The sequence below is a fragment of the Liolophura sinensis genome, chromosome 2 (genome assembly GCF_032854445.1).
Source record: "Liolophura sinensis isolate JHLJ2023 chromosome 2, CUHK_Ljap_v2, whole genome shotgun sequence".
In the NCBI taxonomy this organism is placed as follows: domain Eukaryota; kingdom Metazoa; phylum Mollusca; class Polyplacophora; order Chitonida; family Chitonidae; genus Liolophura; species Liolophura sinensis.
In genome coordinates, this window is record NC_088296.1 from 18,208,691 (window position 1) to 18,227,378 (window position 18,688).

The following is an 18,688-nucleotide window of genomic DNA, read 5'->3' on the forward strand; positions in this document are numbered from 1 at the left end:
TTTATAAAGGTACATTGTGTATCTGTTTTTCTGCATTCACTTGTCATGAGCTTTATATACATGTAGATTACACGTATATTCCTGCATCTGGACGTACTTGCAGCCTTAGTCCTTTGTCCACAGAAACAAAAAGAAGCAAGAAACATGTTCGTCTTATGATGATTTACTCTTATATGAGTTTTTTCATGTGTTTTCAGATGACAGCACTCTCCAGCATGCGGAGGTAATATTAGGTGGTCAGGATTCGTTCATGGAGAACGAGTTACGCAGTATGGGCCTCGGACGACGTAGTGGTCAGAAACCCTCGGGCGGCGGGGTCAGTGCAGCCAGTCCGGGAAAGCGAAGAAATGGCGACCGAGAGTTTTACTCCTTCATGCAGGAGCTGGACCAGGAAAGGTGAGACTGCAGGTCTTTCTTAAAGGATACAGGTTGTGGGACAGGGTTCAAACCTGACCCTGGACAGGGAATTTGTAGATTTCCCCAATCTCTCCGTTATGCCCTGGTGACAAGACGCAGCTGACAAAGCTTGTGTGTCTGTTTGGGCAGTTAAACATTTGACCACTTGTTGTCCACCAATGTGGAATATACCATATAAGTTTGGGGAAGTTCGGCAGTAACTCGATCGCCAAATATTGGTGGTTTTTCCCCTGGGCAGTTCAGTTTCTTACACCCATAAAACTCAGTGTGAGTGGATAAGAGAAAACATCTTGAGTATATCATTAAACAGCAGTGAAACAAATGAATAAATGATCTTGAAGTTGACAATCCACCTGTGAGGGCTGAGGTGGTTAGCACGCCACGTGGTTAGCACGTGGGAAGGTCTACCAGCAGCCTGCGGATCGTCATGGGTTTCCCCAGGTGCTGCCCGGGTTCCTCCCACCATAATGCTGGCTGCCTGTATGTACATGTAAGTGAAATATTCTTGAGTACAACGTAAAAAAACCCCAATCAAATAGATAAATAAATAAATCTCTGCACATGAATCTTAATTCACACATTCACAATCTTAATTCACATTGCGTAATAGCAGTCAGTTCTATGTCTGATTGACCATTGATCTGTTATAATAATTGAGTACCACATGCTGACAGACCCCTTAGCAAGATATTTAAAGGCCAGCCGGTAAAGTCACATTCCGGTAAGGCATCTCAGTAAAGCAGCACTAGATAAAAGAGCCGTAGAAATCCATCCTGCAATAAGAAGGCTCATTACATGCTCTCTGAGGATTCCTTCGTCGTCATATGACTGAAAACTTGTTAAGTTGGACGTTAAACCCCAAGCACTCACTCACTCAAAGTCACACTCCCCAAAAAGGGGTAGGTGGCAGTTTCCACATCAGTCATGTATTGATGGTAAAATGATTTGGTAACATTTTACTTGAAAAAAAAGTAGCAGTTACATATTTTTAGATCTGGCTTGCAGCACTCTTCTACAAAGCCTAGCTTAGGGCTACGGCTGTGATACGTGACCAGAGTGATGCTGAAAGCTGTATGATGGACAACCAAGTATTTAATATTTGCATACATTTGCATACATACATTAGTTCTTTCTCATTTCAGAACTGCCATATTACATGATATAGAGTCAGAAGACAAGCTCAGAAAATGGTATTACGAACAGCTGGAAGTCTTCACCAAGAAGATAGAAAACCTGCCACTGACAGAAACAGTAAGTTTTCTCCTCTTGGATTGAGCAATTCTCACCAGGTGGCTCCTTATTTAAAATGGAAGCCCAGGCTTTCCTTTGGTCAGAAGCATACAGCCTGTGGTGTGGGAGGAATTATGCATTTGATTGTGTTTATTTTCAGCAAAGTGTTGTATGTTGTCATTCTTTTCATTGGTAGGACAGATACTAGTTTGTGCCGAAAAGTAAAATTACATTTCTCTCTCAGACTTTGTCTTCAAAAAAGTAAACAAGTCCTACGGATAGATTGCTAGTTAGATGGTCTGACATTGTGAGATACAGAAACTGTGTATTCCTGCTGTGATCATATGTACATTGGCTATAAAGAGCGTATCAACAAGAAAGAAATGTACCATATACTATAAACTATTACTTTTGATGCCAAAACTTACACTTTTCCAGTAGCATATCATCAAACGAACTTGAATGACCCAGGAGCCTCTCACCAATGCAGTAGCTGAGAGTCCAGGCTGGTTTTCTCTCTGGCTGTACATGGGAAGGCCATTCAGCATCCTGCAGATGGTCGTTGGTTTCCCTCGGGTTCTGCCTGGTTTCCTCCCATAATAAAGGTGGCCGCTGTCGTATGAGTGAAATATTCTTGAGTATGGCGTAAAACACCAATCAAATAAATAAATAAATCAACAAACCAGAAAATCTATTTCTAAGGTCAATAGAGCTGTCTGAATCTTAGACAGGATGTGCCAATCGGTAACGGGCAAAATGTGAGGTCATTTACTGCACTCTATTTCCTCCACCTTTTCACCTAATGAAAAAGTACCTTATGGAACCCATTAACTTGCCATTCCAGACAAATCCATATTGGTAGGATTTGCCAATTTCAGATCAACACAAAAAGTGTAATATCAACAGTCTACACAGAATAATCCCTTCAGAATAGACTTGAATAGACACCGTGCAAACATGCACAACGGTTGAAGAATTACGATTTACACTTTGATGTATTTCAGTTTAGCAGTGGTACAACAACAGCATTTTAGTGATGCTTCACATTTGTGTTGTGACTATTAGACTTCATCTCTGGGGCATCCCATGTTCGTCCTAATTCTATTTACAAGAGATGCAGTCTATCTCTAGAAACAATTTGTCTAATGCTTCCTCGGCCAATAAGTCACGTATGTAATGGATGTGAATGAGAGATCAATCTTCTGCGGTTGGCAATGAAATTTCTGAGCGACAAATGGGGTTTGGAATTTTGCCAGGTACATGCACTCAGGTCTGGGTCAGGTTGACTTCTTCCACTAGCATGACTGGATTAATGTTGGGTACTCGTTTAGGCTGGAATACTGAGTTAGGCTGGAATACTGAGTTAGGCTGGAATACTGAGTTAGGCTGGAATACTGAGTTAGGCTGGAATACTGAGTTAGGCTGGAATACTGAGTTTGGCTGGAATACTGAGTTAGGCTGGAATACTGAGTTAGGCTGGAATACTGAGTTAGGCTGGAGTACTGTGTTCTTGTTGTTAAGGGTGAATACCTTGTAAAGTTGAAGCACTTTTATCTTGTTGTTAGATGTAAATAATGTATCATAGATGTAAATAACGTATCAGGTTGGGACACTGAGTGAAGCTGGAGTACTTTATTCTTGATGTTAGGTGTGAATACCTTGTAAGGTTGGAGTACTTTGTTCTTCTTGCGAGGCGCGAATACTTTGTAAGGCTGGGACACTGAATTAGGCTAAAGTAGTTTGTTCTTCTTGTTAGGTGTGAAATACTTTGTTAGGTTGGAGTAGTTTGTTCTTCTTGCTAGGCGTGAATACTTTGTAAAGCTGGGACACTGAATTAGGCTAAAGTAGTTTGTTCTTCTTGTTAGGTGTGAAATACTTTGTTAGGTTGGAGTAGTTTGTTCTTCTTGCTAGGCGTGAATACTTTGTTAGGCTGGAACACTGAATTAGGCTAAAGTACTTCTTTTTAGGTGTGAATACCTTGTTAAGCTGAGTTAGGTCGGAGTACTTTGTTTCATATGTAGGCTGGAGTACTCATGCAGTTTAGATGGAGAAGTATGTGTATATATTGTGTTCATTGTTTATATGTTTATTGTTTGAAGTTTTCTCTTAGGCTGGCATGCTCAGGCTAAAATACTGTAGTCCTTTAGCAGCTAGACTGGAGTACTCAGGTAAATAGGGGTATTTTGTTAAGCTGGAGCCCTTTGACAGCTGGGCTTTATTGCTCATGCAGTTAGACCAGTGTGTTCAGTTAGACTCAAGCACTCTGTTAGGCTAGATTATAGTTGGGCTAGAGTACTCTGTTAGGCTGTAGCACTGAATTAGGCTGGAGAACTGAATTAGGCTGGAGTTGTGAATTAGGCTGGAGTACTTTCTTCGTGAAGAATGCTAGAGTCCATAGAGTCAGCTTACCCCAAAAACTGATAATGTATGCTAACACTAATGAAAGCTCTGAAACTGTGTAGGCCTATGTTTATTACGTTAAACAAGAATCAAATTTATTTGATTGATGTTTACTTTTATTAAATACTTTTTTAGTAAACTTTCGGGAGCTGTAGATCAAGGGTCAATCCTGGATCGAATCACACCTAAGACCTTAAAAGAGGAGGTTGTAACTTCCTCGCTTGGCATTCAGTATGACGGGGATAGTGCAACAACTGCTTGCTTGCCTTTGGTAAGGCGTCTCAGTGAAGAGCGGTGGAAATCCATCCTGCAACAAGGATTCACATTACATGCACTCTAAGCATTCCTTCGTCGTCATATGGGTGAAAAATTGTTAAGTACGGCGTTAAACCCCAAGCACTCACTCACTCACTCATTATTTTGTGACACACAGATTTCCAACAGCATAGTACTGATCAGAGAACAAGCCAGAGTGTCGTTTTATCGGTATGGTCAATCTACATGTATGTACATGTACCTTCTGTTATCTGTTTGCTTGGCCATGCAATCAGTCCAGATTTAATTCAGGCTGCACACAGAATGGTTAATTGATGTATCTAATTACAACAATGTGCATTTACGGAATACCCTGATGGTTAACATATGCAATTAACCTTAATGGTTAAAATATGCAATTAACCTAAATCTCATCAATGGTGGGTAAATGATGATGAGTCTTGTTTTTGTGAACATTTTCTATTTTCTGCCTATTCCAGATAAGCAGATTTGAGGATCCATGTTATAGTTACATCTCGTGATGTCAGTGTGACCCGTGTGATTTTTGTACTAGTTTTTGCGATCCTGCTTATGTTTATCGATCCTGCTTGTGTTTATCGATCCTGCTTATGTTTATCGACTCCTATTATTCAGTGAGAATGGTTTTTACCATCATCTTTTTTTAATACCGGTAATTTCCTGCGTGATCTGGTGCATGATTCATGGGAGAGTGAGAACTACATGTAGCTTAGTGGTAAGGTATGTGGTATTTATGAATAAACATAAAGGTTTAATACATACTGGCTGCCTGTCCTGACATATGTGGGAAGGTCTGCCAGCAACCTGCAGATCGTCGTGCATTTCCTTGGTTTTCCTCCCACCGTATAAGTGAAACATTCTTGAGTACGGCATAAAACACCAATGAAGTAAATTAATAAATCAGTTCTTTTTTATTTTTTTTATTCATTGATGAACACTTTTCCACTATGAATTGACCAAGATGGCTTGCAAGTATGAACAATTAACAGTGGCAGGTTACTATGGCCATTGCGCTTTGTTCCACATATAAAACTGACATTTTATAAGTTTTGCATTAAATGATTAGCAAATATATGAATACTACAGTTAATTTCCTATTCAAGATTTAAATCGTCTTAACATTTCTGTGGTCAAATATTTCTTTACTGGGAACATTTCAGAAAACTAGATTTGGTCAGGAACCTTACATGAAATAACCACTTTGCATAGGCATCCAGATAAGCATTAAATAGGAAGGACATGACAGATATATCTAGCAAGGTCCCCATTTTTGACGATCAGTGAGTTTGGGTTTACTGCTTCTCACATTTTGTGATCTGTGATCGTTGATATAAGCTTCTCTGCAAGTAATGCTACAAACAGATCAGTTACACACACTATAGCCAACTGATCAGGAGGTCAAGATTTCATTCACCGTCAAATAACATGAGAGCAGAAAGTCATTAAACCTCCAGTCATGCCAGTTGTCAAGGTAACCAGGAAATCCAATAATCCACCTGATACAGTCAGGCTTAATCCATGTCTGGTATAAATGTTTAGAGGAATTCAGAGTCATCACCATCTGACACCCCTCAGGTGGTAATGATGGTTTGACCCGATTATTTTCATTAAGCTTTCATGGGAAGATCCCATATTGACTACTGGGGTCAAAATTCTCTGTATTTCAACCAGCTGGTTTTATTGTCATAGGTGTAATTTCACAGTTTTATTTATTTATTTCAATACCGTTTTCTGACATGAAATATTTAAACTGTTAATGCAAAAAAAAAATTTTTTTTCCGTTAATTATGCATTAAAAAGGAGAGAAGTTTAGCCCACACGTATATTGTGTTTGTCTGTTCCCTTCTTGGTTGTTTACAGTACAAATGATTATGAAGTCTGAAATTTAAAGATTCTACAATATTTAGGAGGTTTTACTTGTGAAAATGTACATACTGCAATTCTTCATCATTTTGGCATGTTTGCAAAGTGTTTATTTGAGGGCATTATTTTGTGTATGGTAGACAGATAAAATTACATTTTTGGAAAACCCTAAAATTCGCCAATCCATCCAATGTAGTTTTGTCTTCAAAATCAAATTAAAAAGGTGCAGGTCGAAGTCTGGCTGAAAGTTGGTCTTTCGTATGTGAAAAGGTTGAAAATGTAGCTTATGGTACCAGTTGTTATTAAGGACTCTATACCGTGTGCAGAGGTTAGTGGTAGTAGCTTCTTCAGGACAGCATGTTAAGCCATGACTTCGTTCCTTATTTGCCATTAGGACAGAATTGAAACTCGGCAGAAACAGGCTAAAAATGGTTCCTCATGTCCTTACAGCAAGTACCTGTTTGCTGACATTTGTTAATTCTTGTGAGTTGTGAGCAGATTTGATCTGTCGCCATGCTGACGGCTGTCAAAGGCAACTGTGTGCTGCTGGGGAATCGGATTGCTTAATTCATCATCTTGCAGCTGCGACATTAGCGCAATCTGGCGCCAAAGCTGGTTTGTGTCAGGTATCAAGGATTTGAGAAGCTTTTGTAATACTCCAAAGCCTCCAGGGTAGGCTGGCTAACTTAAGTCATTGTTAAAAATTTGTATGTTTGGAGAAGACCAACACACTCCAAGAAAGGGCGTCTCTCTCTCTCTCTATCTCTGTCTCTGTTAATTTGTTTAAAATCCCTATCGTCTTCATGAGCCAGAATGAACCAACCTTATTTTTTTCTGATAGTGTTGTGTTAGCCGCAACGAACATTTTTTTAAGAACAGCCTTAGATAAGGAAACATGCCTTATGGCTGTTGGTGAAAATGGAATTCTCCATTTAGCTAACGGAACTGTTTATATCTTGCCTTAGACTCCTTTAAACGCCTCCCCCCCCTATTCTCTTCCCCTCATTGCCCTCCCCTCCCATTCTCCTCCCCTCATTGCCCTCCCAGCCGTACATGTAGTGCGTGTGTGAAGATGGGTCATTCTACATTGAAGAGTAGAGTTGACTTTTGGCGTGGTTGCACCTTTCTTGAAATATTTATGGAGAAATTTCGGCAATTGTTTTGTATAGATGACCTACATAATTTCCTAGGAAATTTATAATGTGTACATGCGAGTATTTGAGTGAGTGAGCGAGTGAGTGAGTGAGTGCTCGGGGTTTAACGTAGTACTTCCAAGAATTTGAGTCCCAGTCATACAACCATGTTACATGTATGTGAATGTCACATGTAAAAGACATTACAAAACTCTGTCTCAGATTACGTTTTTTCAAAAGGTTTTGTGTGTGGCAAAGTGCACTAATGAAAGGTGGGAGGTCTATAATTAGGGTAATAAAGAGCAATTCATAATATATTAAATATGCAACATATGTTTTTTCATCTCTTTGCCGTACAGTTTCAATTCTTGCTGGTGGACTATACATTATGTTATTCCAATGGTTATCAGCTAGCCTGCATGGAATATACAAGACAATTTAATAGAAATCCAAGAGTGAAGAATTGTTTGATTGATGGATTAGTCATGCCTTACTCAAATATATTTCATTGTTTTACTGGAAGAATGAAGGATCAACTATCTCTTCCATGTTTTTAGCTATGATTTTAGGTTTCTTGCCTTTCACGCAGTTTTCAAAATGCAAACATCATTTTTTTGATACATTGCATTGATGATTGTGCTATTCGGAGACCACTCTGCTTCATACGTACAAATTGAGTTAATAGTACCTGTACCTTGGTGCATGTAGAAATAATCAGTTTTGATTTCCTAATTTAACTGTTAATTAGTATCTCTAAGAATCCAGTAATTGGTGTGCACATAAATTACTATTTTGCCTCCAAGCACACTACAAAGACTGACCATTGACCAAATCACAGCTGCTTAGCTGTACAGGTTCTGTGTGTCTTTTAAGTGAACAGGTAGGGCAGCAGTAAAGTATTGATTACCTGTGCAGGTAACCAACCTGAGGTAACTAGCGTCTCAGACTCAGGTATTGATTAATGACGTACACTGTACCTGTAGCAGTTAACTTATCACCTGTCGTGGTAAGCTAGCCACCGCAGTGATTGACTTCTACCTGTCGTACAAGGTTGCATCGGGTTGACTGTGGATTGTGATTACCTGTTCTGCCTGCTTTAGTGATGGAGGTCAGGGATTTTACCAGTGTCACCTGTCCAATGAGATTTTGATTGCCTGATTTACCTGCTTTAGTGGTTGAGTTAAGAGGTTTTCCCAATGTCACCTGTCCAATGAGATTTTGATTTACCTGCTTCAGTGCTGGATTTCAAGGATTTTATCAATGCATGTTACCGGGCAGCTGTGATGTACCGTATATATTTTGGTAATGAATTATGGAGGATTTTTCTTGTTACTAATCTTAATGTTGATCTGAGAATTGCACCTGTACCAACTGATAGTTAAAATTGTACATGTAATATTTCACTATTAGTAATTTTGATTTGATGCACACCGATACTCATGTATCATGCAACTAGGATAGACATTATAATGACACCAAATACCTGTTTCTTTATTTCTCCGTTTTTGAATCAATACTGATTTTTTAAGACTTTGCACTTTATCTTATTCATCCGCATTACCTGTAAAAATTTTTTATTTTTTTTTATTTGTTCATCTTGAACTTTAATCTGGCTGAAAAATTAACTGGAACATTAGATTCAAGCGTTTTTGCCTTGTCAGTAAGATACCTGTACTTTGTCAACCCTGGCATTAGACAAGGAATTTGTATTTCACCTAAAGTTTAACATTTTTCAAGGGACATACCTGTCTTGATTCTCATCGATTCAGTGACCCTATAAAACAACTTAAGTTTTTTTTTGTGAAATTTGATTAATTATCAGGAAAACTTTTGTGTTGACATCAATAATATCATTTTAATGTCTGAATGTGCTGCTGAAAGCGAATTCTTACAGACCAGACTTTATTCGAAATACAGTACTACCAGTATTAATCTATTTATTTATTATTTCAGGTGATGTACAGTGTGTAATGTTGTTTTTGTGTACAGATTGTCTTCATGTTTAAAAGAATTGTACATACATGGTACTTTTTCTATTGTTCATTTATTGTTCAATAGAGGGAAAGCAAATTGTACAATTTTGAATAAAAGTTTCATTCGTTCATTCATTCAAATATTATAACAACAATGTTTTGTTTTCTTTTGTTCCATAGTACAATCTTCAGGCAGACATGAACCGCAGACAGCTGGAGTACGAGATTCAGAAGTTACGAGAGTCGTTACAGGAGAATTTGGGATCTAGCGAATCCATAGCAACCAGACACGAGGCCAGACTCCATAAAATCCACATGATCGAGCGCGAAATGTTGAGGCTGCAACAACGACACAGCCAGCTCCAGGTAGTCAGACCGACCATACGTACACATACCCTATTTCTTCTTATTTTTAGGACAGATATAAATTGTGCTGAAAGCAAAGAATTACATCTCTCAGTTTTTTTGGTGAAAGTAAAGATATGGATGTTGGCCATTAGATGGAGTAACCATGTGAAACAAAGAAACTAAATATTCCTGCTACAATTACATGTATATTAGTTAAAAAGAGCAGACCAGGCGTCCCAAATATTAGAAGAAATATGTTACTGTAAATCTGCAACCGTTTAATCACTGAAGCTTTTTCTGGAAAGACATTTATGCATATAATTATTATGATAATGATGCTAAAAATGATTTGTTTGTTTCATTAAAGATGCAAACTTCACTAAAACTGCGCAAATTATTTCTCTGCACCGTATAGTACTCTCAGAGTGTTTCAAAATGTTGGTTGCTGTAATGGTTGAAAAGGTAGAAGATTTAGGGTGCATGTTAATCTGTGTATATGATACAGCTATAAGGGCATCATTGTTTCTGATTGGTCTAGTTGCCCTGTACATGGACATTTCTGGAAAGATGATATTGCCAACAGTTTTTACAGAAACGAATAACTTATTAATCATTGAAACAAATAACATTACCTCGTGCACATGAACATGTTGTACTGCCAAAATGCTGTTCCCTCAAATGAGGTTGAAATCTGTCATATGCGCATCAAACTTGTCTTTAGGCATGTTTTACATTTATCATAAAATTTTCTTACATCCGTAGGAAAATGCCATATTTTTTAATGAGGTCCGAAAATAATTGAAACAAAATCATAGAAAATGATAGAATCAGAAGCACAGCCTTGTCATAATTTATCGGTTATTGTTTAATTTTGCGCAGGATCAGGAAGGTCCCAGCTCGGGAGCGTGTGAAGAGATTGAGGTGGAGAGAGCGGTGGCATTTGTGGAGGCATGTACAAATACCCCTACAGCTGGAGAGGTAAGCTTCCGAATTCCATAAACATATCGAAGATGACACCTTAATCACCTTAAACAGATACCAAAACCATCTAACGTTGTTAACAGTATTGGTAAGTATGCCTCTAATAACAACACAACAAACCTTGTTGACACTGTAACCACATTTTATCTTTTATCACTGAAACACAGTAAAACACGCTGACAATTAATCTGCGACAATTTCCAAAAACTGTGATGGCACCTTTACGAATTCGAAAACTAGAACTCTTCTTATTAAGGTGATGCATGAACTACATATACAACTAACACCAAAAACACCTGTGAGCTGTGATGGCACCTTTATGAATTCGAAAACTAGAACTCTTCTTAATAAGGTGATGCATTAACTACAATTACAACTAACACCAAAAACACCTGTGAGCTGTGATGGTACCTTTACAAATTCGAAAACTAGAACTCTTCTTATTAAGGTGTTGCATGAACTACATGTACATCTAACACCAAAAACACCTGTGAGCTGTGATGGCACCTTTATGAATTCGAAAACTAGAACTCTTCTTATTAAGGTGATGCATGAACTACATGTACAACTAACACCAAAAACACCTGTGAACTGTGATGGCACCTTTATGAATTCGAAAACTAGAACTCTTCTTATTAAGGTGATGCATGAACTTACATGTATATCTAACACCAAAAACACCTGTGAACTGTGATGGCACCTTTACGAATTCGAAAACTAGAACTCTTCTTATTAAGGTGATGCATCAACTACAATTACAACTAACACCAAAAACACTCGTGAACTGTGATGGCACCTTTACGAATTCGAAAACTAGAACTCTTCTTATTAAGGTGATGCATGAACTACATGTACAACTAACACCAAAAACACCTGTGAACTGTGATGGCACCTTTACGAATTCGAAAACTAGAACTCTTCTTATTAAGGTGATGCATGAACTACATGTACAACTAACACCAAAAACACCTCTGCGAACTCTGATGGCACCTTTACGAATTCGAAAACTAGAACTCTTCTTATTAAGGTGATGCATTAACTACATGTACAATTAACACCAAGGACATCAATCAATCACTATTAAAACATGCTGCCACATAAACTACTTGTAGTTGGTATATGTGTAGGGCAGAGCAACTTCATGTAGATCTGGCGTTAAAAAGAATGGATTGATTGATTTATTTCTTTATTTGATTGGGGTTTTACGCCGTACTCAAGAATATTTCACTTATTATACAACAGCCAGCATTATGGTTGGAGGAAACCGGGCAGAACCTGGGGAAACCCATGACCACCTGCAGGTTGCTGGCAGATCTTCCCGCATATGAGAATGGATTGAATGCTTAGCCATCTTCATAGTCGTGTACATGTATGATGCATATGCATGTATAGTGTTTATTTGAACAGGCTGTTGATGTATAAGGCCCAGTGTGTTAGTTTAACATCAAACATGTATACAATGACACATACATATATGTTGTATTGTCATCATTAAATACCGTTAAAACTGACCGACCGCCTCTGATAGCACAGTTGGTAGAGCATCCGCTTCAGGAGCGGTAAATACCGGGTCAATCCTGGGTCGAGTCACACCTGAGACTTTAAAAGAGGAAGTTGTAACTTGTTCCCTTGGCGTTTAGCGTGAAGAGCATAGTGCAACCACTGGTTGACCCATATCAGTATAATGGCTCAGGCGGGGTGGCTTACTTACCTTTGGTAAGTCATCTCAGTGAAGCAGCACTAGACAAAAGAGGGGTGAAATCCGTCCTGCAACAAGGAGGCACATTACATGCACTCTAAGGATTCCTACGTCGTCATATGACTGAAAAGTTGTTAAGTATGAAGTTAAACCCCAAACATTCACTCACTCACTCACTCACTCACAACTCACCGTCATGGTACTGTATTAAGTGAAACGTTTTTATGCATGGCATTTAAAAATAAATAAATAAATAAATAAATACATAAATGTACTACACAAGTAAATTTGTGTTTCAACGTGGCTCGGTTGGTTAGCGGGCCAGCGCAACGTAAGAAACCAGGATCCTCTGACCAGTGCGGCCGATGTGAGTTCAAGGCCAGCTCATGCTGGCTTTCTCTCCAACCTTATGTGGAAAGGTCTGCCAGCAACCTGCGGATGGTCTTGTGTTTCCTCTAGGCTCTGCCCAGTTTCCACCCACCATAATGCTGGTCGCCGTCGTATAAGTGAATATGTATTTACATGTATAGTATAAAGATTGATGTTTTAATTTACCCCGGACTAATGTGGTTGAATTTTTGTTAGTTAGTGTTTCATACATTTTCTTGTTTTTCACAATAGGCATTCGTTCCCAAACCTGGGCAGGAAAATTCAGCCTTCACAAGTGATCGTGTAGTGAGCACTGCAGGTGATGGCACCAGGGTTGTTTCCATAGCAACGCAGACATCGGATGTGGTCATCCCAGACTTTGATGCTCTTCCAGACATCCCTGTACCTCACAGCACAAATATGTCTGCACTTTTTCATGGGGCGTGGCCCATTCCTAAGGGTGAGGCTCAGGATTGAGTAGTCTGGTATAAGAGAATTCTTAACAATTTTAGCAACAACTTTTTGAAAAAAAGATGCCAGAAAAATTACATATAATAAGAAAATGTGAAAAAATCTTCTTCACAGTGAAAATTGTAGTTACAAAAAACATCATCACGGTTTTTGGCAATGTTGCATCCAAGAAAAATTGGTTAATGGGTATAAAGAAGTAAACTGACCGAGAAGAACACAACTCCCTTTTTGCGGAATTAAATGTATCTATGGTAGCCCCTTTGCAGAATTCAGAAATTCTTGTGTGAAACTGCAGTCTGCCTTTGTGGGGAGTTCTAACGAGACCATTGATTGTACAGGTATTACATTTTTATAGTGTAGTAACACTCAGTCAGCTGGGCTTTAAATTACTTAAATTTTTGCTCTTTTACACTTAGTGCAGGAAGAAATGTTGGACTTTACCGATAGCTGTGATAATTTGGGTGCTTCATATTTTGAGCACGGCCTTTTACCATCATTGAAATGGGGTAACCTAAAGCCCAAGGGGGTGGGTCGCTGGTGCCGTGGTGGTTAGCACGCCAGCCGTATGTAGGAAAGTCTGTCAGCAGTTTGCCGATGGATGTGGATTTAACCCGGACTCTGCCCAGTTTCCTCCCACCATAATGCTGGCAGCCATCATATAAGTGAAATATTCTTGAGAACGGCGTAAAACACCTATCAAATAAAATAAATAAATACCTAAAGCTCTAGGGCCTTTCGCACAAAGCATTTGTAGCCTTTGTTGACTGTAAGTACATTGGCAATATATATTTTGTATCATGTCTCGTCATGGTAATTAAAATTAATTTGGCGTATGGTCTCTGGTCAGAAGTATAGTAATCATGAAATAAATCTAAACTGTTGTGTTTCAGGACCAGCAGTATTAAGCGACGGGAGCTTTGCAAACTTGGGACAGCAGGAGACGGCCAGTGTGATGAGCTTCAACTCCAGCAACTCGCACGGATCTGTCCAATCATCGCCTTCGCCTCCCAAGAAACCATCCAATCAGCATCTAGGAACAAAGGTACTTCACTTTACTTTGCAGGTGTCTATATTTTGGATCTCAGAACTTCATGTCAGGAGTCATGATGTGGACTGCTGATTTTTCATAAAAATGATGTAGAATTGTTTTGAATGTGATTTATCTTGAAGCTTTCTTAAAATTTATTGTTGAAGTAGATAGTGTATTTGTCTTAATTAAGTAATTACATGCTTGAGAGATGTATTGTATACCACAGTATTGGCCTAATAAGGGTGCGAGGCTGCTAAATTGAAATGAAGCTACTGTCATTCATTTGAGACCCAGGAAACACTGAGTTACCCCCCCACTTTAATAAAGTCATGACTTCTGTTTTCAGTATCCATGTTTTGTGGCCCCTCAGGTGGAGATGGTGTACTCTCTGTTGTCCATGCTGGGCACACATGACAAAGATGACATGAGCAGGACACTGCTGGCCATGTCCTCCTCACAGGATAGCTGTATAGCCATGAGGCAGTCAGGTGAATTCTACTTCCTGAGACCGACTCACTAATTCAGCTGTAGTAACACTCTCGAATATCCCCACTGCAGATCTAAACTACTTAGTCTTTTCTTTTCAAGACAAAAACTGCAGTGCCTCAGATCTTATGTTCTTTGAGATACTGTGTGTCATCCAAAGCTCGGCCTGTAAAAATGTACTTCCCAGAAAAACATTATGCAGGGTTTTCATTTAGAATTGGAGAAGGAGGTTACAGTTCAAAAGTAGGTGGCTGAATTGAAAGTAATTATGCCACCAATTACTATTGTCTTCAATAATAGGACTAATCAAAGTAGGCGGCCATGGGGACGGCAGTGGACAGCGGTCTGCAGCCTGCTACTGGGATGGCAGTAGATAGCTGTCTGCAGCCTGCTACGAGGATGGCAGTGGATAGCTGTCTGCAGCCTGCTACTGGGACAGCAGTAGACAGCTGTCTGCAGTCTGCTACAAGGATGGCAGTAGATAGCTGTCTGCAGCCTGCTACTGGGACAGCAGTAGACAGCTGTCTGCAGTCTGCTACAAGGATGGCAGTAGACAGCTTTCTGCAGCCTGCTACTGGGATGGCAGTAGATAGCTATCTGCAGCCTGCTACGAGGATGGCAGTGGATAGCTGTCTGCAGCCTGCTACTGGGACAGCAGTAGACAGCTGTCTGCAGTCTGCTACAAGGATGGCAGTAGATAGCTGTCTGCAGCCTGCTACTGGGACAGCAGTAGACAGCTGTCTGCAGTCTGCTACAAGAATGGCAGTAGATAGCTTTCTGCAGCCTGCTACTGGGATGGCAGTAGATGGCTGTCTGCAGCCTGCTACGAGGATGGCAGTGGATAGCTGTCTGCAGCCTGCTACTGGGACAGCAGTAGACAGCTGTCTGCAGCCTGCTACGGGAATGGCAGTAGATAGCTGTCTGCAGCCTGCTCCGGGGATGGCAGTAGATAGCTGTCTGCAGCCTGCTACGAGGATGGCAGTAGACAGCTGTCTGCAGCCTGCTACTTTTTGAACACCCTGATAAAGGCCTTTGTTTTTCTAGTGAGGAATTCATCAAACTTCATAATTAACTTATAAGTGGCCCTATAATTAGTACGTGGATATATCAATCAGAATGAAACAAAATTTGTAACATGGGAAAAAAATCTAAATCTGAAGTGAATTACGGTATTTTAATTCCTGAGTATGACAAAACACGGTTTATAAAGCTGTCGTAACACTGCATCCAATCTATACCAGTACTTCATGCCTATGTGTATTTTACGCTTTTTCTGGAGCGATAGATCCAGGGTCAATCCTGGATCGAGTCATACTTAAGACCTTAAAAGAGGAAGTTGTAACTTCCTTGCTTGGCATTCAGCACTGAAAGGGATAGTACAACCACTGGTTGACCTGTATCAGTATAATGGCTCGGGCAGGGCGGCTTACTTGCCTTCGGTAAGGCGTCTCAGTGAAGCAGCACTAGATAAAAAGAGCAGTGGAAATCTGTCCTGGAACAAGGAGGCACATTACATGCACTCTAAGGATTCCTTCGTCGTCATATGACTGAAAAGTTGTTAAGTACGACGTTAAACCCCAATCACTCACTCACTCTTCTGCCGTTACACACACGCTGTTGTTACACCAGTTTAACCTCTTGTTTCACCAGAATAACGTAATGCTTCCCACTTTAGACTACTGCTCGCACACCATTAACACCTTCATAGTGCTATGTTGTTTTGAGGCCTACTAGATTTATTTCGTTTCTAAAATAAAAAATATTATGTTTAATTTTTGAGGTTTCTACATAATTGTTTACATACAAATTTCTTGTTCTGCAGGCTGTATGCCTTTACTGATCCAGCTTCTACACGGCAGCGATAAGGAATCTGGTCTTCTGGGAAACACAAGGGGAAGTAAACCTGCACGAGCCAGAGCTGCTGCGGCACTACACAACATCGTGCATTCACATCCAGACGACAAGCGAGGCAGGAGAGAGGCACGAGTGCTACGCCTACTAGAGCAGATCCGTGCGCATTGTGACCAGCTGAGGGACCTTTTTGACGCAGAGGCTTTGGAAGACAAAGCTAGTGAGTTCATTACCAGCAACCATTTCCACAGAGCGACTGAGTTCATTACCTGCAACCAATTCCACAGAGCGACTGAGTTCATTACCTGCAACCATTTCCACAAAGCGACTGAGTTCATTACTTGCAACCATTTCCACAGAGCGACTGAGTTCATTACCTGCAACCATTTCCACAGAGCGACTGAGTTCATTACCTGCAACCATTTCCACCAAGGGACTGAGTTCATTACCTGCTACCATTTCCACAGAGCAACTGAGTTCATTACCTGTAACCATTTCCACAGAGCGACTGAGTTCATTACCTGTAACAATTTCCACGGAGCAACTGAGTTTATTACCTGCAACCATTTCCACAGAGCGACTGAGTTCATTACCTGCAACCATTTCCACAGAGCGACTGAGTTCATTACCGGCAGCCATTTCCACAGAGCGACTGAGTTCATTACCTGTAACCATTTCCACAAAGCGACTGAGTTCATAACCTGCAACTTTTTCCACAAAGCGACTGAGTTCATTACTTGCAACCATTTCCACAAAGCGACTGATGTCATTACCTGCTACCATTTCCACAGAGCAACTGAGTTCATTACCTGCTACCATTTCCACAGAGCGACTGAGTTCATTACCGGCAGCCATTTCCACAGAGCGACTGAGTTCATTACCTGCAACCGTTTTCACAGAGCGACTGAGTTCATTACCTGTAACCATTTCCACAGAGCGACTGAGTTCATTACCTGTAACCATTTCCACAGAGCGACTGGGTTCATTACCTGTAACCATTTCCACAAAGTGACTGAGTTCATTACCATGATTTTTAATAATCTTCTGTTTCTGTGGAAGTGGATAAAGTTTTTGCTGAGCACATGAGTAGTACATATAAATGGTTTTCTCTTGGGTCTGTTCAGCTATAAATGTATGACACTGTTTGCAGCCCTATACAATCAAAATTGATTGTATTAAATAAGGTATGAAAAAATTAGATTTTTCCACTTTTTGAAATGCTATTGTAAAATACTACTGTAATTCTCCAAAGCTTTTCGCATATTCTGCGTACACTTGTAAAAGCCCTCAGATTGACCACCTCAACCAATGTAGCTTTGTCTCCAAAATTGAATCAAAAGTGTGCATAAATTGCACTGAAAGCTGCTCCTTAATATGCATAAAGGTGGGGGAATTAGGGTATATGACGAATTTTCATTTAAGACTCCAGTTCAATGAATATCAATGCCAACAAAGTAAACATGTATCAGTTCTCTGCAGACTTTGCATTCTTGATGAATGTAATGCCACCAACAGTTAATGATTTCACTTTTAAAGTGAATTTTCTTGGTATGACTCCTAGAGTCCTACACACAACTACTGTATGATAATATCAGCGCACAAGATAGTTTCATTACAAAGTCTTCTAGGATGAAGATCACAACAACAAACCATATGTCAGCAGATGATTTGTGATCCTTCTCTATGAATCTGTCACATTTATCTCCCTTTAGATAAGTCTTCAGATATTGACCACCATCCTGGTCCTGCCATTGCCGCCCTGATGAAGCTGTCATTTGATGAAGAACACAGACATGCCATTTGTACATTGGGTAAGTTCTTGTCATAGTTTCTCTAAATCAACCTCCAGCTTTAAGGGGGGGGGGGGGGGGGGAGATTGTAGTGTATGTATGTAATTAGGGGAAAAACAGTGATCAGTATTTTTATTGTACTTTTGTTTAATTGATGTAAAACCCCATTCATCATTTGTTTAAATGTCCATACAGCTGTTAATTTGTGTAAATATATTTTAAACTTTCATTTTCATGGGGTGGGGGGGGGGGGAATTTATTTGTGTCAGTTTACACCATGTAGTCTTAACAAAAGTAAAATAGAACCTTCGAGTAAGAATTTAACAACTTCCGAAAAGTGTTAATTGCAGGAC

General features: G+C 39.8%; 1 protein-coding gene across 4 annotated transcripts in view; it reads left to right on the forward strand.

Moving 5' to 3' along the window:
* LOC135463207 (adenomatous polyposis coli protein-like) overlaps positions 1–18,688 on the forward strand; it is a 94,859-nt gene that overhangs the window by 66,655 nt on the left and 9,516 nt on the right. For all 4 annotated transcript variants that reach the window (XM_064740519.1, XM_064740518.1, XM_064740521.1 and 1 more), the window contains 9 exons: positions 198–396; positions 1,560–1,668; positions 9,491–9,676; positions 10,538–10,636; positions 12,960–13,167; positions 14,069–14,220; positions 14,555–14,696; positions 16,517–16,765; positions 18,258–18,356. In XM_064740519.1, coding sequence (XP_064596589.1) covers positions 198–396; positions 1,560–1,668; positions 9,491–9,676; positions 10,538–10,636; positions 12,960–13,167; positions 14,069–14,220; positions 14,555–14,696; positions 16,517–16,765; positions 18,258–18,356 — 1,443 coding nt within the window. The remainder of the gene's footprint in view (positions 1–197; positions 397–1,559; positions 1,669–9,490; positions 9,677–10,537; positions 10,637–12,959; positions 13,168–14,068; positions 14,221–14,554; positions 14,697–16,516; positions 16,766–18,257; positions 18,357–18,688) is intronic.